This window comes from Saccostrea echinata, unplaced genomic scaffold, assembly GCF_033153115.1.
Source record: "Saccostrea echinata isolate AGI-Se365-2 ecotype Australia unplaced genomic scaffold, CSIRO_AGI_Sech_v1 ptg000004l, whole genome shotgun sequence".
Taxonomy (NCBI): domain Eukaryota; kingdom Metazoa; phylum Mollusca; class Bivalvia; order Ostreida; family Ostreidae; genus Saccostrea; species Saccostrea echinata.
The window spans coordinates 7,814,012-7,828,543 of NW_026889753.1; the positions used below are offsets into that span (position 1 = coordinate 7,814,012).

The window sequence follows — 14,532 nt, forward strand, 5'->3', positions numbered from 1 at the left end:
TAACTTTTGTAAAACTGTCCTTAAATTATATTCCATGCCTGAACTTCCTACAATGTAAACATTAAACAATTTTTTTTATACAACCGTCAGACTACTGTCCATATCAAAGATCTTTTTGTAGTTCATTATGTTAACTGTTCACATGTTGATTTGTTCAATTGTTAAACTCATATTGTACTAACATACCCCATGTGGGGGCTTTAGTGAAAATAAAAGTTTCAAAGTTTCAAACGAAAAACAATGTTTTGTGGATGAATATGGAATTTATTTTACTCGTGAGACAGGATTTTTTGATATTTTCACTCGTGCTTTACACTCGTGAAAATATTAAAAAATTCTGTCCCACTTGTGAAATAAATTCCAAATTCATCTATATATAAAACATTGAATATCCTCTATTTATTGCGTTCTACTTCAGTAGAGCATTTTGTGTGGTAATTGCTATTTTGAAGAACAGAAGTATTCTTAGATATACCATTATTTTAGAATACCTTGATATGGTATTCTTTTTTATTCTTTAGTTTTTCCCAAACAATTTGCATTATACAAACTCATTGTGACTAAAAATTGTTAATGAAAGTCAAACAAAGTCTCCAACCCTGAGTATAAAAGACGTACCTGCACACTTCCTTTCAAACTCAGCTATGCTACCCTTTATGTTATTGTAAAGGTTGTTGCTATCAGCACAGCCCTTTCTTAATGGATCTACACATTGACGAAACTCTGGATACACCCTGTCAAAAAAGATGGAAAAATTTTTCTAGTCAATGGTATTGTATATATTACACAAGTGATGAAAGACTGTGTATTCTCCGTATATATTGTGACCACACCTGTATAAGGAAAGCAATGTTTATATTGTGTATAGTTGCAGCGTTCCCGCAAAAATATATATATATATATACATTAAAATACGCTCATTACAGCGAAGTTAATTTCATACCCTGTAGCTTTACAACGTAATCTATTATAAACTTATCGGATATAGCGAACTACGAAATTGCTAGTCCCCGGCACTTTGCTATAAGCTTGTGTTTTATTGTATATTCTATAAATCCAATACAACAGATGCTGAAGGGAGCAATCGAACATTTTGATACTGGACTGACAGGCTACAACGCGTTTACATCACATATAATTAGAAATCGTTAGTTTCCGGCGAGACGGAAATTCATGATCCGAAGTGAACGCATTTTATAAAAAGTTCACATTGCGATATGTCAGTTCTAAGACAGACTATATCGAAAAAAAAATCATTGTTTTACAAGTTTTATTAAACAATGTTAAATTTCTACGGAAGCCGGTTGGGGCCAGGTAGAAAAAAATATTTTATCTGGCGGCCGCCAGATCTATTCATCTGGCAGCCGCCAGATCTTTTTACCTGGCAGCCGCCAGAAAATTATTTGGCGGCCGCCAGTTATTTATGTGGCGGCCGCCAGATAAAATATTTTTTTCTACCTGGCACCTACCGGCTTCCGTAAATTTCTTTAAACCAAACTCTGTGATAAAAGTCTATGTGACTTTGCTTAAAAATAGTTTTAATATTGTGTTGCCGTCACACTCAGTCAATAACTATATTATTTTAATGTACACTGTTGAAGATATCAAACGGTTATATATATATATATATATATATATATATATATATATATATATATATATATATATATATATATATATATAGGTACATTGTACTTGTATATAAAAACAAAGTGCCTCTTGTTATTACGTTTACACTTCCATTTTTCCCCCATTCCCTACTCAAAGAAACTGTTTAAGTTGAGTACGTAAAATAAACGAATCTTTGAAAGGAAAATAGAGTAGAGCCACGGCAGTACAATACTTATTGTGTTGATGAAATAGAAATAGTACTTCATCATGAATGTAGCCTAGAGTATAAATTATACTATTACAAAGCGGTATAGTGTGGTGAATATTCCAGTTCTGTCATGCGACATATTGTATAGAATTACTGTGATCAGCCCTTGCAAAGCACAGCTTTTTATTTGTTATCACTACGAAGTAAAAAATATATTTCGCAGAAAGAAACACCTCGCAATGTATATGCAATTTATATGTAGCCATTGCAGCATCGCTTCAGACAACATGTGTTTGACGGTTCATTATATGCTCCATGAAATTAGATTTTACTTGCTCACTGTTAACCCTCACTTTGATTTTAAAGGTGCTTAGACAGAGATTTGAAGTTAATATTTTCTCAAATTTTCTGTATAATATCATGACTTATATATTGCAATAGCATTTCACACGAAAATATAATTAAAAACTTATTTTATCTGGAAATTATTGGAACTACGAATTCCTGGACGTGTTTGATTAACACATCCTTGCACTTTTAAAAATTTTATCTTTATCCTTAATATTTAAGAAAAGAAGCGATTTTGTTGTGTTTTAATGAAAAACATTACATCTATAATCCAGAAAATTCAGAGAAGTAATGTGCGAAAGCAAACCCCCTCACTAATATCGTCAGCCCGAGCTCAGTGTTGTGTACAGAGTTTAACAAATCGAATACACCCGTGAAACGTAAACTGTTTTTGTAAACAGGGTACGAGCTCTGTTATTGTTAATGTTTACGATTCACCGGGTGTGTTCAATTGTTAAACTCTGCACACACCACTGAGCACGGACTGACAATACTGTGAGTGGGTTTTGCTTTCGAACATTTCTACTCTGAATTTTCTGGATTATAGTTTAAATATTTTTCATTAATACACAACAAAAATGCCACTTTTCTTAAGTATTAGAATAAAATGAAAATTTGTGAAAGTGCAAGGATGTGTCAATCAAACGCGTCCAGAAATTTGAAGTTTCAATAACTTCGAGATGAAATAAGATTTTTATTATATTTTAGTATGAAATGCTATAGCAACATGTAAGTCATGAAATTATACAGAAAATTTGAGAAATTATTAACTTCAAATCTGTGTCCAAGCACCTTTAATATGCCGGATAAATATATGAATACATATTGACAGATAAAGCATATGTAAAGTCCTAGAATTTCAAGCCGGGAGAGACGAGCATTAGTGTCTACGGACATGTGTAACGTAATTACTTGCAAGTTTCCTCTAGGCCACTGTTTTCGTTTTGTGATGATTCTACAACATCCATGCACTTCTGAAGACCCATGACGTCACAGGAATCACCGGTAGATCCTGTATAATGAAACATAGATTAACGGGTATTACCAAATATCCTTTTATAATGTCAAGGAAAATAAATATCAAACATTATAAAGATTTTTTAATTAAAAATCTTTCTTTTTTTTTTGGGATAAGCAACAGAAACCAATATTTTTTTGTTAAAGTCAACTAATATTGATATATCTTCTATAAAACAAGATAAGTTTTCATACTGTCTTATTGTACAGTATTGCACTATGACAAATAAAACTAAACAGAAATATGTTTAAGTAACGAATAGCAAAATAAACAAGATGAAACCTTATGGTATTTTTATGTATATACATGGTATCATACAACAGTGAAATAATTGTTAATGGTAGAAGCTAATTGCGGTGCTTGGAAAATCTTTCTTAAAGTAATAAGGACAGTTCAAAAAATAATTTAAAAATCAGTTTTGAAATACGCTTATAGTGTATTAATGCATTACTTTATCTAATGATTGTACCAGTGGGTATAATTTTTATGCCCCCGTATCGAAGATTCGGGGGTATATAGTTTTTGCCCTGTCCGTCCGTCTGTCTGTCTGTCTGTTTGTCTGTTTATCTGTTTGTCTGTTTGTCCGCAAAAACTTTAACATTGCCCATAACTTTTGATTGGTTGGAGCTATGGCTTTCATATTTCACGTGTATTCCTTGTGAGAAGACCTTTCTTTAGGTACCACCATATTTGACATTTTGACCTTGACCTTGGAGTTTGACCTAGTTTTACAAAATTTTAACCAACTTTAACCTTGGTCATAACTTTTGAACAGTTGGAGTTAGGGCTTTCATACTTCACATGTGTAATCCTTTTGACAAGAACTTTCTTTGGATTCCAACAACTTTGACCTTGACCTTCGAGTTTGACCTACTTTTGAAAAACTTTAACACTGGCCATTACGTTTGAACGGTTGGTGCTAAGGCTTTCATACTTCACATGTGTAATCCTTTTGACAAGACCTTTCTTTGGATACCAACAACTTTGACCTTGACCTCCGAGTTTGACCTCTTTTTGAAAAACTTTAACACTGGCCATTACGTTTGAACAGTTGGTGCTAAGGCTTTCATACTTCACATGTGTAATCCTTTTGACAAGACCTTTCTTTGGATACCAACAACTTTGACCTTGACCTTCGAGTTTGACCTACTTTTGAAAAACTTTAACACTGGCCATAACTTTTGAACGTTTGGTGCTAGGGCTTTCATACTTCACATATGTAATCCTTGTGACAAGACCTTTGGATACCAACAATTGTAATCCATTGACCTTGACCTTGGAGTTTGATGTACTTTTGGAAAACTTAAACCTTGGTAATAACTTTTGAAAGATTGGTGCTTCAGCTTTCATATTTCACCAGTATATTTCTTGTGAGAAGGTCTTTCCTTAGGAACCATTATTTTTTACCATTTGACCTTGATGTTTGATTTACTTTTGAAAAACTTTAACCTATTCCATATCTTTTAAATGGTTGCTGCTATGGCTTTCATATTTCACAGGTATATTCCTTGACACAAGACCTTACTTTGGGTACCAACATATTTGATTTGCCTTTGAGAAAGTTTAACATTTTGCTATAAGTTGTCATACGGGGGCATCAGTGTTTCAAAAACACAACTTGTTTATATTATTTCTATATTACAGGTTGACAATCATTTACACTTGTACGCTGCTCTAAATACTAATGAAACATGTTTTGGGGCGCTGAGAAAATTGTATCATATAATGATATAACGGTGTATATATTAAGATTATCTAGTTCTTTTTGCCTTATTTCTCTATGAAAAATGTTCAAAGACAATGAGGTATTCGTAAACAGATGTCATTGTTGTTTACTTACACTGAGAAAATACATACTTGGTCTATTACCATTATAATGTTTAAATAGTTCGATCTATTTCCAATTGTGTCATTTACTGTAGATTTCCATTCATTCCATTCTATATCAAAGGGCAGATTACTCTAAAACTACCATTGAATTAGAACTGTTCATTGAGCAGTGTTAAGAGCTTCCTTGAAATGAAATAAAAGATACTACAGAGTCAGACACATCTGTTTCATATTTGGATATTTTACTAGAAAAAGACATTAATGGTAACCTAAGAACAAAGCTTTATGATAAAGGTGATGACTTCAAATTTTCCATCGTCAGCTTCCCTTACTTTTGTAGCACCTGTATATGGGGTTTATGTCTCCAAGTTGATTCAATACGCAAGAGCATGCTCTGCGTATGAACAATTTCCAAAACGAGGCAAGCTATTGACAAACAAGTTGATAAAACAAGGATTTCAAAAGTCTCGTTTGAAGTCATCATTTCGCAAGATTTATGGTCGATACATTGACTTATCAGCAAATACAGCCTATCATTAAGTCAAATGTTGACTGACGTTTTTAATACAAATTGTTAGGCCATTATTTACACACTGAATTGTCTACGGATTTTCCGTTTTTACCGATTATGAAACGGCGGATGTGACCGGTCGGCAGGGGATGCTCACACCTCCATAGCACCTGATCCCACCCCTGGTGTTTTTGGAGGTCCTTATTTTGCTCTGCTCCCAATTTGTATTGATTTAATGGATTCTGAGCTTGAATACTGTTCGTTATCTCAGTTTTCATACTTATGTTATTGGTGTGATATTCTGAAAATAATGCGCTTACCCCCACAATTTGATTTTAATAAGTTCATACTGTTGTAAAAGCTGACATAAGTTGGATTCTCAGTGCATTCGTCCGAAAAGGGTGAGACACATTCTTCAAACTTCTTCCATTCCCTGTAAATATAGTATTCTAAACTGAAAATTTTCAAAGCAAACAAATACGCGACTGCAGTTAACATATTTTTTTTTTTAGGTCCAAAAAAAAGCTAACAATTCTTTGTCCTAAATAGGGACAAACTTTGAAAACAAGAATGCCAATTTTGAATTGGCAATGGATGGCGCTATTTTAAACCATTTTGACAGAAATGATACACAAAAGTAACAAAAAGGCGATAAATTAAAGAATTTTGAAATTTCTTCAGTTTCTTAAGTTTTGATGAATACTCGTGAATTTTTTAGATAAGCCTAGTAAACACAGAGCATAAGTAAGCTTGTGTTTGATTTTCAATGAATCTGGTACATTATTACTGGTACGTTAAATAGAAAGACTAGCGTAACACCTTATGTTTTATCAGTTTTAAGGTTTCTGTATCAATTGGTATACGTGTTCTTTAAACTCATTACAAATTGTGGATGGTCAGATATAAAACAAGTTCATCTTTGTATGTGGCATTACTAGAGATCAATCTTTAATTTGGAACAAGCATTATAAGAGATATTGTTTACAAAGTGTTTCATTTTTCCTAGTATCACCCAAAACGGAAGGCCAAAGGGCCTTTTGCGTTCCTCATTCTTTTGAAATCTGTTTTTGCATTGCCATTAATATTCTAATGAATAGCAAATAAATGGTCAAAAATCATAGATATCAAATACCCGGAACTTACAAACATGATTTCTGAGGATCGCTCAGAGTAGAAAGGTCAGTACTCTGCGCACACTGGGTAACTCCTTGAACATTGCACAGAATCACATCTACAAGAAAACACAATTGTTTTAATAAAAAAATCTTTAAATAAGTCCCTATGGAGAATTGTGTTTGGTAAATCTTTATTAGATGTGTTTTATTTATAATATGCTATATTATTTTTCATGCAAAAAAAATCATGTTTGTAAATCAGATGCTATCCAAAAAATATACATTTTCTTTATTGCACAATTAAACCAGAATTTCGAAATCAACAGGGAATTTTAAAAAAAAATTAATACGTACATCGTTGGCTAAAACGTGTAACTGGTAAAACGTACACTGAGAAAAACATAACAGAATTCATTAATTTTTGGCTCACCTGAGCTCAGACTATGTATACACAAATTTATATCGATATTTGCCTATTGTCTCTCCAAACCCTTTTTAGTCACCGGAGTCACTTAGGTGAGCTATTGCTCTCTGTTTTTGTCCGTCGTCGTGAGACGTGCGTAGTGCGTCGGACGTAAACTTTTGAACATTTTCAGCTTCTCTTGAGCCACTGAACCGATTTCAACCAATTTTGGCATATAGCATCAATGAGTAAAGGGGTACAAAATTTGTGAATTTCATGGTCCCTGCACCCCCCTCCCTCCCGGGCCCTTAGAGGTGGGCTAAAATCATCAAAATTAGCGCTGTGTTTAAAATTCTTAATTAACTCCGGGTCATCAAGCAGTTAAAGTGTTGGCATGATAGTAATAAGCATTGAGCCCTACCGAAATTGTGAAATTAATGGTCCCAGGGTCAGGAGTTCTGGATTTAGGGTGGGGATGTAATGATCATATAGTGAAAATCCATAACTTCTTTAAAAATCATCTCTCCCCCTGTATATAAAGCAGATAAACTAGCATCGTCGCAAGCCACGGGTTTTGTGTTCATTCTATTTCCACAAACCCGTGGCTGTCTCCTACAAATTTCTCTCGTTCTCATGAATATTAATAACATACATTCAACCAATGGAATAACATCTGACGCTTCAAGTCAGAACCAATGAAAATGATCAGTCTATCTTGTATTTGGATGTAACCATAACCACGAGCTGTACATCAACTTCGGTACGAATTTCCTTTCTTTACGAGTAACGCTATTCAGCGTTCTCACACAAATGTAGAAACCCTTTATTTTAATGTAAAACCTTGTAAGTATTTTAGAATATACGTTACTCACCTCTGTTCTTCAGGATCTATCGTATTTTTGGATCTATCGTATTTTTTTTTTTCAATAAATCTGCCACGCATAGCAAACATGATTTCATTATGGGCGCCGCCATTTAAGCGTACCAAAAATGTTACAGAGTGATTTCATTGGTCAAGTTAAATCTGGCGTCACTTAATAAATATTCAATGATTCAGTCGCGAGAACGAGAGAAATTTGTAGGAAACAGCCACAGGTTTGTGGAAATAGAATGGACACAAAACCCGTGGCTTGCGAAGATGATAAACTAGGTACATGGTTATATTGATCAAGGGTGCCTCTTCCAAATTTGTGAACTTTATGGCCCCAGGGTGAGGGGTTTCTTGCAGGAGAGGGGAGAAGCTATATTGATTATATAGTGAGAGTGCATTACTTCTTTGAAAATCTTCTTCTCTGCTCCTGATTACTTAACAAACAAATCAAGTGCATTGTTATGATGAGCAAAGGTGCTTCATCCAAAACTGAATTTCATGGCCTCTGGGTCAGGAGCTCCCGTGTAAAGACGGGGCTCTAGCTATTGCTTAAATAGTGAAAATGCATTTTTTTTTTTGAAAATCTCATTCTCTGCTCCGGGGTTCTTAGCAGATAAACTAATGGTTATGATAAATAAGGATGTTTTTTCCCAATATTGTGAAATTTGTGGTCCCAAGGTTAGGGGTTCAAAAGGGGAGGGGGGGGTTCTGTTGAATATATAGTGAATATGCAATATCTTCGTGACTTCTTCTCTGCCCCTGGGTATTTAACAGACAAACTAATTGCATGATTATGATGAGCAAAGGTGCCTTTTCAAAGAGATAGAAATCCATAACCACTGGGTCAGGGATTTTGGTGTTAGGGTAGGGCTCTTTAACATATATAGTAATAATGCATTATTTCTTTGAATATCTTCTCTGGCCCTTGGCATTTATCAAACATACTTAGTACATGGTTATGATAAGCAAGGGTTTCTCTTCCAAATTTGTGGATTTCTTGGCCCCTGGTTCAGGGGCCCTGGTGCTAGGGTGGGGCTTTGTTGAATCTATAATGAAAATGCATTATTTCTTTGAAAAATCATCTTCTCTGCTCCTGGGCATCTAGCAGGCAAAAAGAGTATACAAAGTTGTAATAAGCAAGGGTATTTTACCAAATTTTTGAAATTCTGCACCATTTGGTCTATTTATCAATTTCTATTCTACTGAAAAAAGTTATTCCCCTTTGGTTTTCACCCATGATAATTACCTGTAAATAGGTGTGAAATAAACAATGGGGCCATCATCATCTTTATAAACATTTCAATTCGCCTGACCGATCTATTCTTTCAATGAGGGTTGGAAATAAAAATATCATCCAACTAATAGTCCTGCTTTAAGTACTCCATTCCGTAGATAACGAGAAGAATACTGGATCAGGAGACTAGACATGGCCTTTCTATATCTTTGCAACGACCACATAAAAAAAAATGTAAAGAATCCCTCAAGCCCACAGTGTGATGGGACTTTTTAACAATACACCTGGACGTAGGCGTAGTCATGAACATCGATCATACAATAGACCAAATATACATGGTGTCTCTTTGATTAACTATTGCCTTACGTCAATAAACAATTTGGCCTTCATTACATTTGCACTAAACTCTACTCCGTTTCCTTCAAATTTTTGAAACGACTATTTAAAGAAGCTCAAGCAAGTCCATACATAGATTCTTCAACTGCAGAATACAAACTAGTGTTTGCGATTCTGGATGTATACCCAGCACAGGCTCTTTAAGCCACCACGTGTGTCGGAAGGTAATTCTGACTCCGTCTGTTCAATTTGCCAACAAAGGAATAGATGCTGTATGTGAACATTTGTAACATTCTTAATCTTAAACAAGAGGCCCATGGGCCACAGCGCTCACCTGAGTAACTTTGGCCTTGCTGTTTTTCATCTGATTTCTCTCCCCCTCCCCTGTAGTACTTATTGTGGCCCCGCCCTATCCCCAGGGGTCATGATTTGAACAATTGGAATCTACACTACTCCAGGATGCTTCCAAGTAAGTTTCAGCTTATCTGGCCCAGTGGTTCTTGAGAAGAAGATTTTTATAGATTTTTCCTATATATTTCAATGTAAAACTTGGATTCCCTATTGTGGCCCCGTCCTACCCCCGGGGGTCATAATTTGAACAATTTAGAATCTTCACTACCCCAGCATGCTTCCATATAAGTTTCAGCTTTTCTGGCCCAGTGGTTCTTGAGAAGAAGATTTTTAAAGAATTTTCCTATATATTTCAATGTAAAACTTGGATTCCCTATTGTGGCCCCGCCCTACCCCCGGGGGTCATGATTTGTACAATTTAGAATCTACACTACCCCAGCATGCCTCCACATAAGTTTCATCTTTTCTGGCCCAGTGGTTCTTGAGAAGAAGATTTTTAAAGATTTTTCCTATATATTTCAATGTAAAACTTGGATTCCCTATTGTGGCCCCGCCCTACCCCCAGGGGTCATGATTTGAACAATTTAGAATCTACACTACCCCAGCATGCTTCCACATAAGTTTCAGCTTTTCAGGCCCAGTGGTTCTTGAGAAGAAGATATTTAAAGATTTTTCCTATATATTTCAATGTAAAACTTGGATTCCCTATTATGGCCCCGCCCTACCCCCGGGGGTCATGATTTGAACAATTGAAAATCTACACTACCCCAGGATGCTTCCACATAAGTTTCAGCTTTTCTGGCCAAGTGGTTCTTGAGAAGAAGAATTTTAAAAGATTTTTCTTATTAATTTCAATGTACAACTTGGACTCCCTCTTGTGGCCCTGCCCTACCCCCGGGGGTCATGATTTGAACAATTTTAAATCTACACTACCCCAGGATGCTTCCACATAAGTTTCAGCTTTTCTGGCCCAGTGGTTCTTGAGAAGAAGATTTTTAAAGATTTTTCCTATATATTTCTATGTAAAACATTGATTCCACATTGTGGCCCCGCCCTACCCCCGGGGGTCATGATTTGAACAATTTAGAATCTACACTACCCCAGGATGCTTCCATATAAGTTTCAGCTTTACTGGCCCTGTGGTTCTTGAGAAGAAGATTTTTTAATGACCCCACCCTATTTTTGTCTTCTCTTGATTATCTCCCCTTGTGAGGGGACTTGGCCCTTCATTTTAACAATTTAAATTCCCCTTCACCCAAGGATGCTTTGTACCAAGTTTGGTCAAAATTGGCCCAGTGGTTCTTGAGAAGAAGTCAAAAATGTGAAAAGTTTACAGACGGACGGACAGACAGACAGACGGACGGACGGACGACGGACAAAATGTGATCAGAAAAGCTCACTTGAGCCTTCGGCTCAGGTGAGCTAAAAACTTCAGTTGCATTACACCATATTTCAAGTTGAAGTCAACACCCTGCATTTCCTACAGATATTCCCAAACTGTTGCTTCCAAACTTTTCAATTATAAACAAACCTTACGGTGCCTAGATATTGAACATATCTAAAATAATACGCTCTTAAGTGTTTCTGCTCTTCTTCTTTCAACTACAGTACCGCTGGACCCGTCATTACTGGTGATGTCAATAGAGTTGAAAATGAAGAACTAAAAGCAATCATCCTTAAAGGTCCTAAATACATGGAGACCCTGACAAAGATTATGTCAGACGTTGGGTTCAATATGAAAAGGAAAATCTGAACACTTTGACAGAATGAATTAAGTGTTTTAGAAATACATTAAAGAATCGATTAATAAATTTAAAAGACAATATGCAGACCATTTACCCTTCCGTTTTCACTAAATCGGAGGTGATAAAAGAATTAGAAAGACTACATGAGCAATATGTTATGGTTCCAGCCGACAAGCTTTGTAATAACATCGTCTTTGTTTGTAAGGCTCATTATTATAACTTTAATTAGAAGAACTTGGTTTTAATTCAACATCTGGAAATCCAACTTATAGATGCAGTTCACTTTCTAAATATGGAATTCTTCAATACCATATTTCAGTGTTTAATACTTTTAACATTCCAGGCATCCAAGATGAGTTCGAGCTACCCTACCTATACGGGATTCCTAAACTTCATAAAAATCCTTACAGAGATAAATGTATATTGCCGGGTCCAGCAAATGCTCTACCAAGCCCCTGTCTCTACTCCTTGCAAAAATGTGAACTGCTGTAAAGGAGAAACTTCAGATGTATTGTGCTACAGCATATTCTAGAGATGGTGTATATCAGATATGGATTCTCAAAAAATCCAAAGAACTTTAAAAAATCTAAAATTGCCAAATTTTCAAAAGTCAATAACATCAAAAGAAAAGGGCTTTATACAACCATTCCTCACAATATATTAAAAAAAACTAGGCTTTTGATATCATAGAGAACTGATTCTTCAATAAAAATTGGAAGTTGGAAATTTTCGTATCTTGTGATTGGTCATCAACAAAATTACTTTGTTAAAAATCACTGTGATTTTTCACACAAGTACTTTGAAGTTGATATTAAAAGGAGGCTGGAGTTCCTCATAGACAACATTTATGTAGTCTTCGGAGACCAAGTTTTCCAACAAACAGTTCGAATTTCGACTGGCACTACTAGTAATTGTGCTCCTTTATTAGCCGACATGTTTTTATATACCTATGAAGCAGAATTTATTCAAAACTTCTACATGAGAACAAGAAAACACTTACTGTGGCCTTCAACTCGACATTTAGATATATCGACGACGTATTATAAATAATTATAATTACTTCCATTCATAAGTCAACTCGATATACCCAAGTGAACTTGAAATAAAAGACACACACAGATTCTGCCCACCTGTTTCACATTTGGATGTTTTACTATGGATGATAAGGGTCAACTAACGACTAAATTGTATGACAAACGAGATGATTTCAGCTTTTCCATTGTTAACTTGCCTTTTTTATGTAGTAATACCCTGCTATCACCTGCATATGGTGTTTACATCTCCCAGCTTATCCGATACTAAAGAGCATGCCCCAAGTACGATCAATTTTTTAAGCCGAGGCAGGGGGAGAGGGTAATTTGAAAGTAATTAAGGTGTTATAAATTTTGAATTTACCAGGCGGTAGTAAATTCAAACTGTATGCACAATTTACGATATGACAAATTTTGTATATTTAATATTAAGAAAAACCAATGCTTATTTTAAGGTTCTTTTTGCTCTGAAGTTCAAGGTCACATATCCTCAACATTACCAGCAATTTTTTCCATGCCTTTGACCTTGACCCACTTTTGAAGTCAAAGGTCAAGAGTTCCAACGCAGGTGCTTCATTGCTTTTACGAGTGTTTGTGTAGAAGTTTTAAATTTTAACGAAAAAAGCTGAAGAAGTTAAGACTCATCCCTCAGTCAGAGCTACTGTCATTACTTGTCTCCCATGGCTCTTAAGGGAATATCAATGATTACCGTTAATTACGCTTCTATTGAGTTCAAACCAAATATAGACCGGACGGAATTTCTTGGCATGAGACGCATTCCAGTTCCTGTCGCCATCAAATTCTCGCTCCCTCATGTAATCTTGTTCTCTCATGTTGTCGCCTTTCCAGTCTATCCCTAGCTGACGTTTTTGTTTTTTCGCTTTGAGGAGGGAATGATTGACCCTCTGAGGAGTCTATTAAAATCCTTTGAAACTCAAATGTTCTTCAACCATGCTACATATCAGGGAAAAGGAACATTACATTGTAAACTTTCAAAGATCTACCGACAAACTAGGACCCAAATATACACAGAAACTAAGGTGTTTAACATGTCAAAGGTGGGGGGACACAATTTACTTAATTATAGCCGTAGGGTTCGGGATGATGACAATTTCCTGAATTAATTTACTTTTATTATAGATGACTCTCCTTACCGTTCTTAAAGGGGGGAGGGGGTTCCAAGGTCATTTTTTCGTTACCTTTACATAGAAATTTAATAACTCAAAATTCCAGGATTGGGGTCTACCCCAACCTCCACCTTCTAGATCTGCCCATGACTTTTTTCCTTTGAGTAAATTCCTAGTCAAAACCTATAAAGAAACAAGATTATTAAAAGAACGCGTCTTTTTTGTTGATCCCTCAGGTTTGAACACATGCAAGTATTCTAAAGCTGACAGTTCTGTTATCCTTAAAGCGCGCGTTTCTTTTAAATTCTTTACATGCTTTTGGCACAGTGTAATGAATTAATGTTTCCGATTATAGCTATTAGAATTTACTTGCATCTTCCGTTACTATTTTCTACAAGAGGACAAAAGGCGCTTAATTTTCAAAGACAATTAAAACAAACACAGTTTCCATGCATGTCTTAAATCCGATCAGTATGTGATACTAAACATCTTCATTCAATTTTTGCCACCACTTAATACTTTCTTAATAGACACCCTAAATAAATTGAAAACTTTGGAATGCAATCATCACGGATTCAATGCACGCCAGAAATTGTTTGAATTATATCAATAAAAGCTCATTGCCCACAACAATCTTATGTGTGTAATTCTGTCTGATATTCTTGTAATTTGATGATAAATTACATAGTTTATATAAGACTTCATGCATAGCGATTTTTTTTTTTTTTTTTTTTTTTTTGAAATCCAGTTGCCAACATTTTGACAAAGCTCTCGTAGCAGTCTGTGTAAAAAA

General features: G+C 35.3%; 1 protein-coding gene across 1 annotated transcript; it reads right to left on the bottom strand.

Moving 5' to 3' along the window:
* Window positions 1-409: 409 nt before the first annotated feature.
* Window positions 410-13,445, bottom strand: LOC133179295 (uncharacterized). Its single transcript, XM_061314081.1, has 6 exons — window positions 13,322-13,445; window positions 6,670-6,757; window positions 5,847-5,959; window positions 3,080-3,179; window positions 619-734; window positions 410-441 (listed from the first exon to the last, which is right to left on the bottom strand). Exons 1-6 carry the CDS (start codon window positions 13,443-13,445, stop codon window positions 410-412), a joined length of 573 nt encoding a protein of 190 aa, XP_061170065.1.
* Between the last annotated feature and the right edge of the window lie 1,087 nt (window positions 13,446-14,532).

Excerpts from the sequence above, each read along its gene's own strand:
- LOC133179295 (XM_061314081.1), bottom strand. The coding sequence starts at position 13,445 with ATGAGAGAACAAGATTACATGAGGGAGCGAGAATTTGATGGCGACAGG. Across the intron at positions 5,960-6,669 it reads GATCCTCAGAAATCATGTTT|GGAATGGAAGAAGTTTGAAG; the intron begins GTAAGTTCCGGG and ends CTATATTTACAG. Across the intron at positions 3,180-5,846 it reads ATTAAAATCAAATTGTGGGG|GATCTACCGGTGATTCCTGT; the intron begins GTAAGCGCATTA and ends TTCATTATACAG.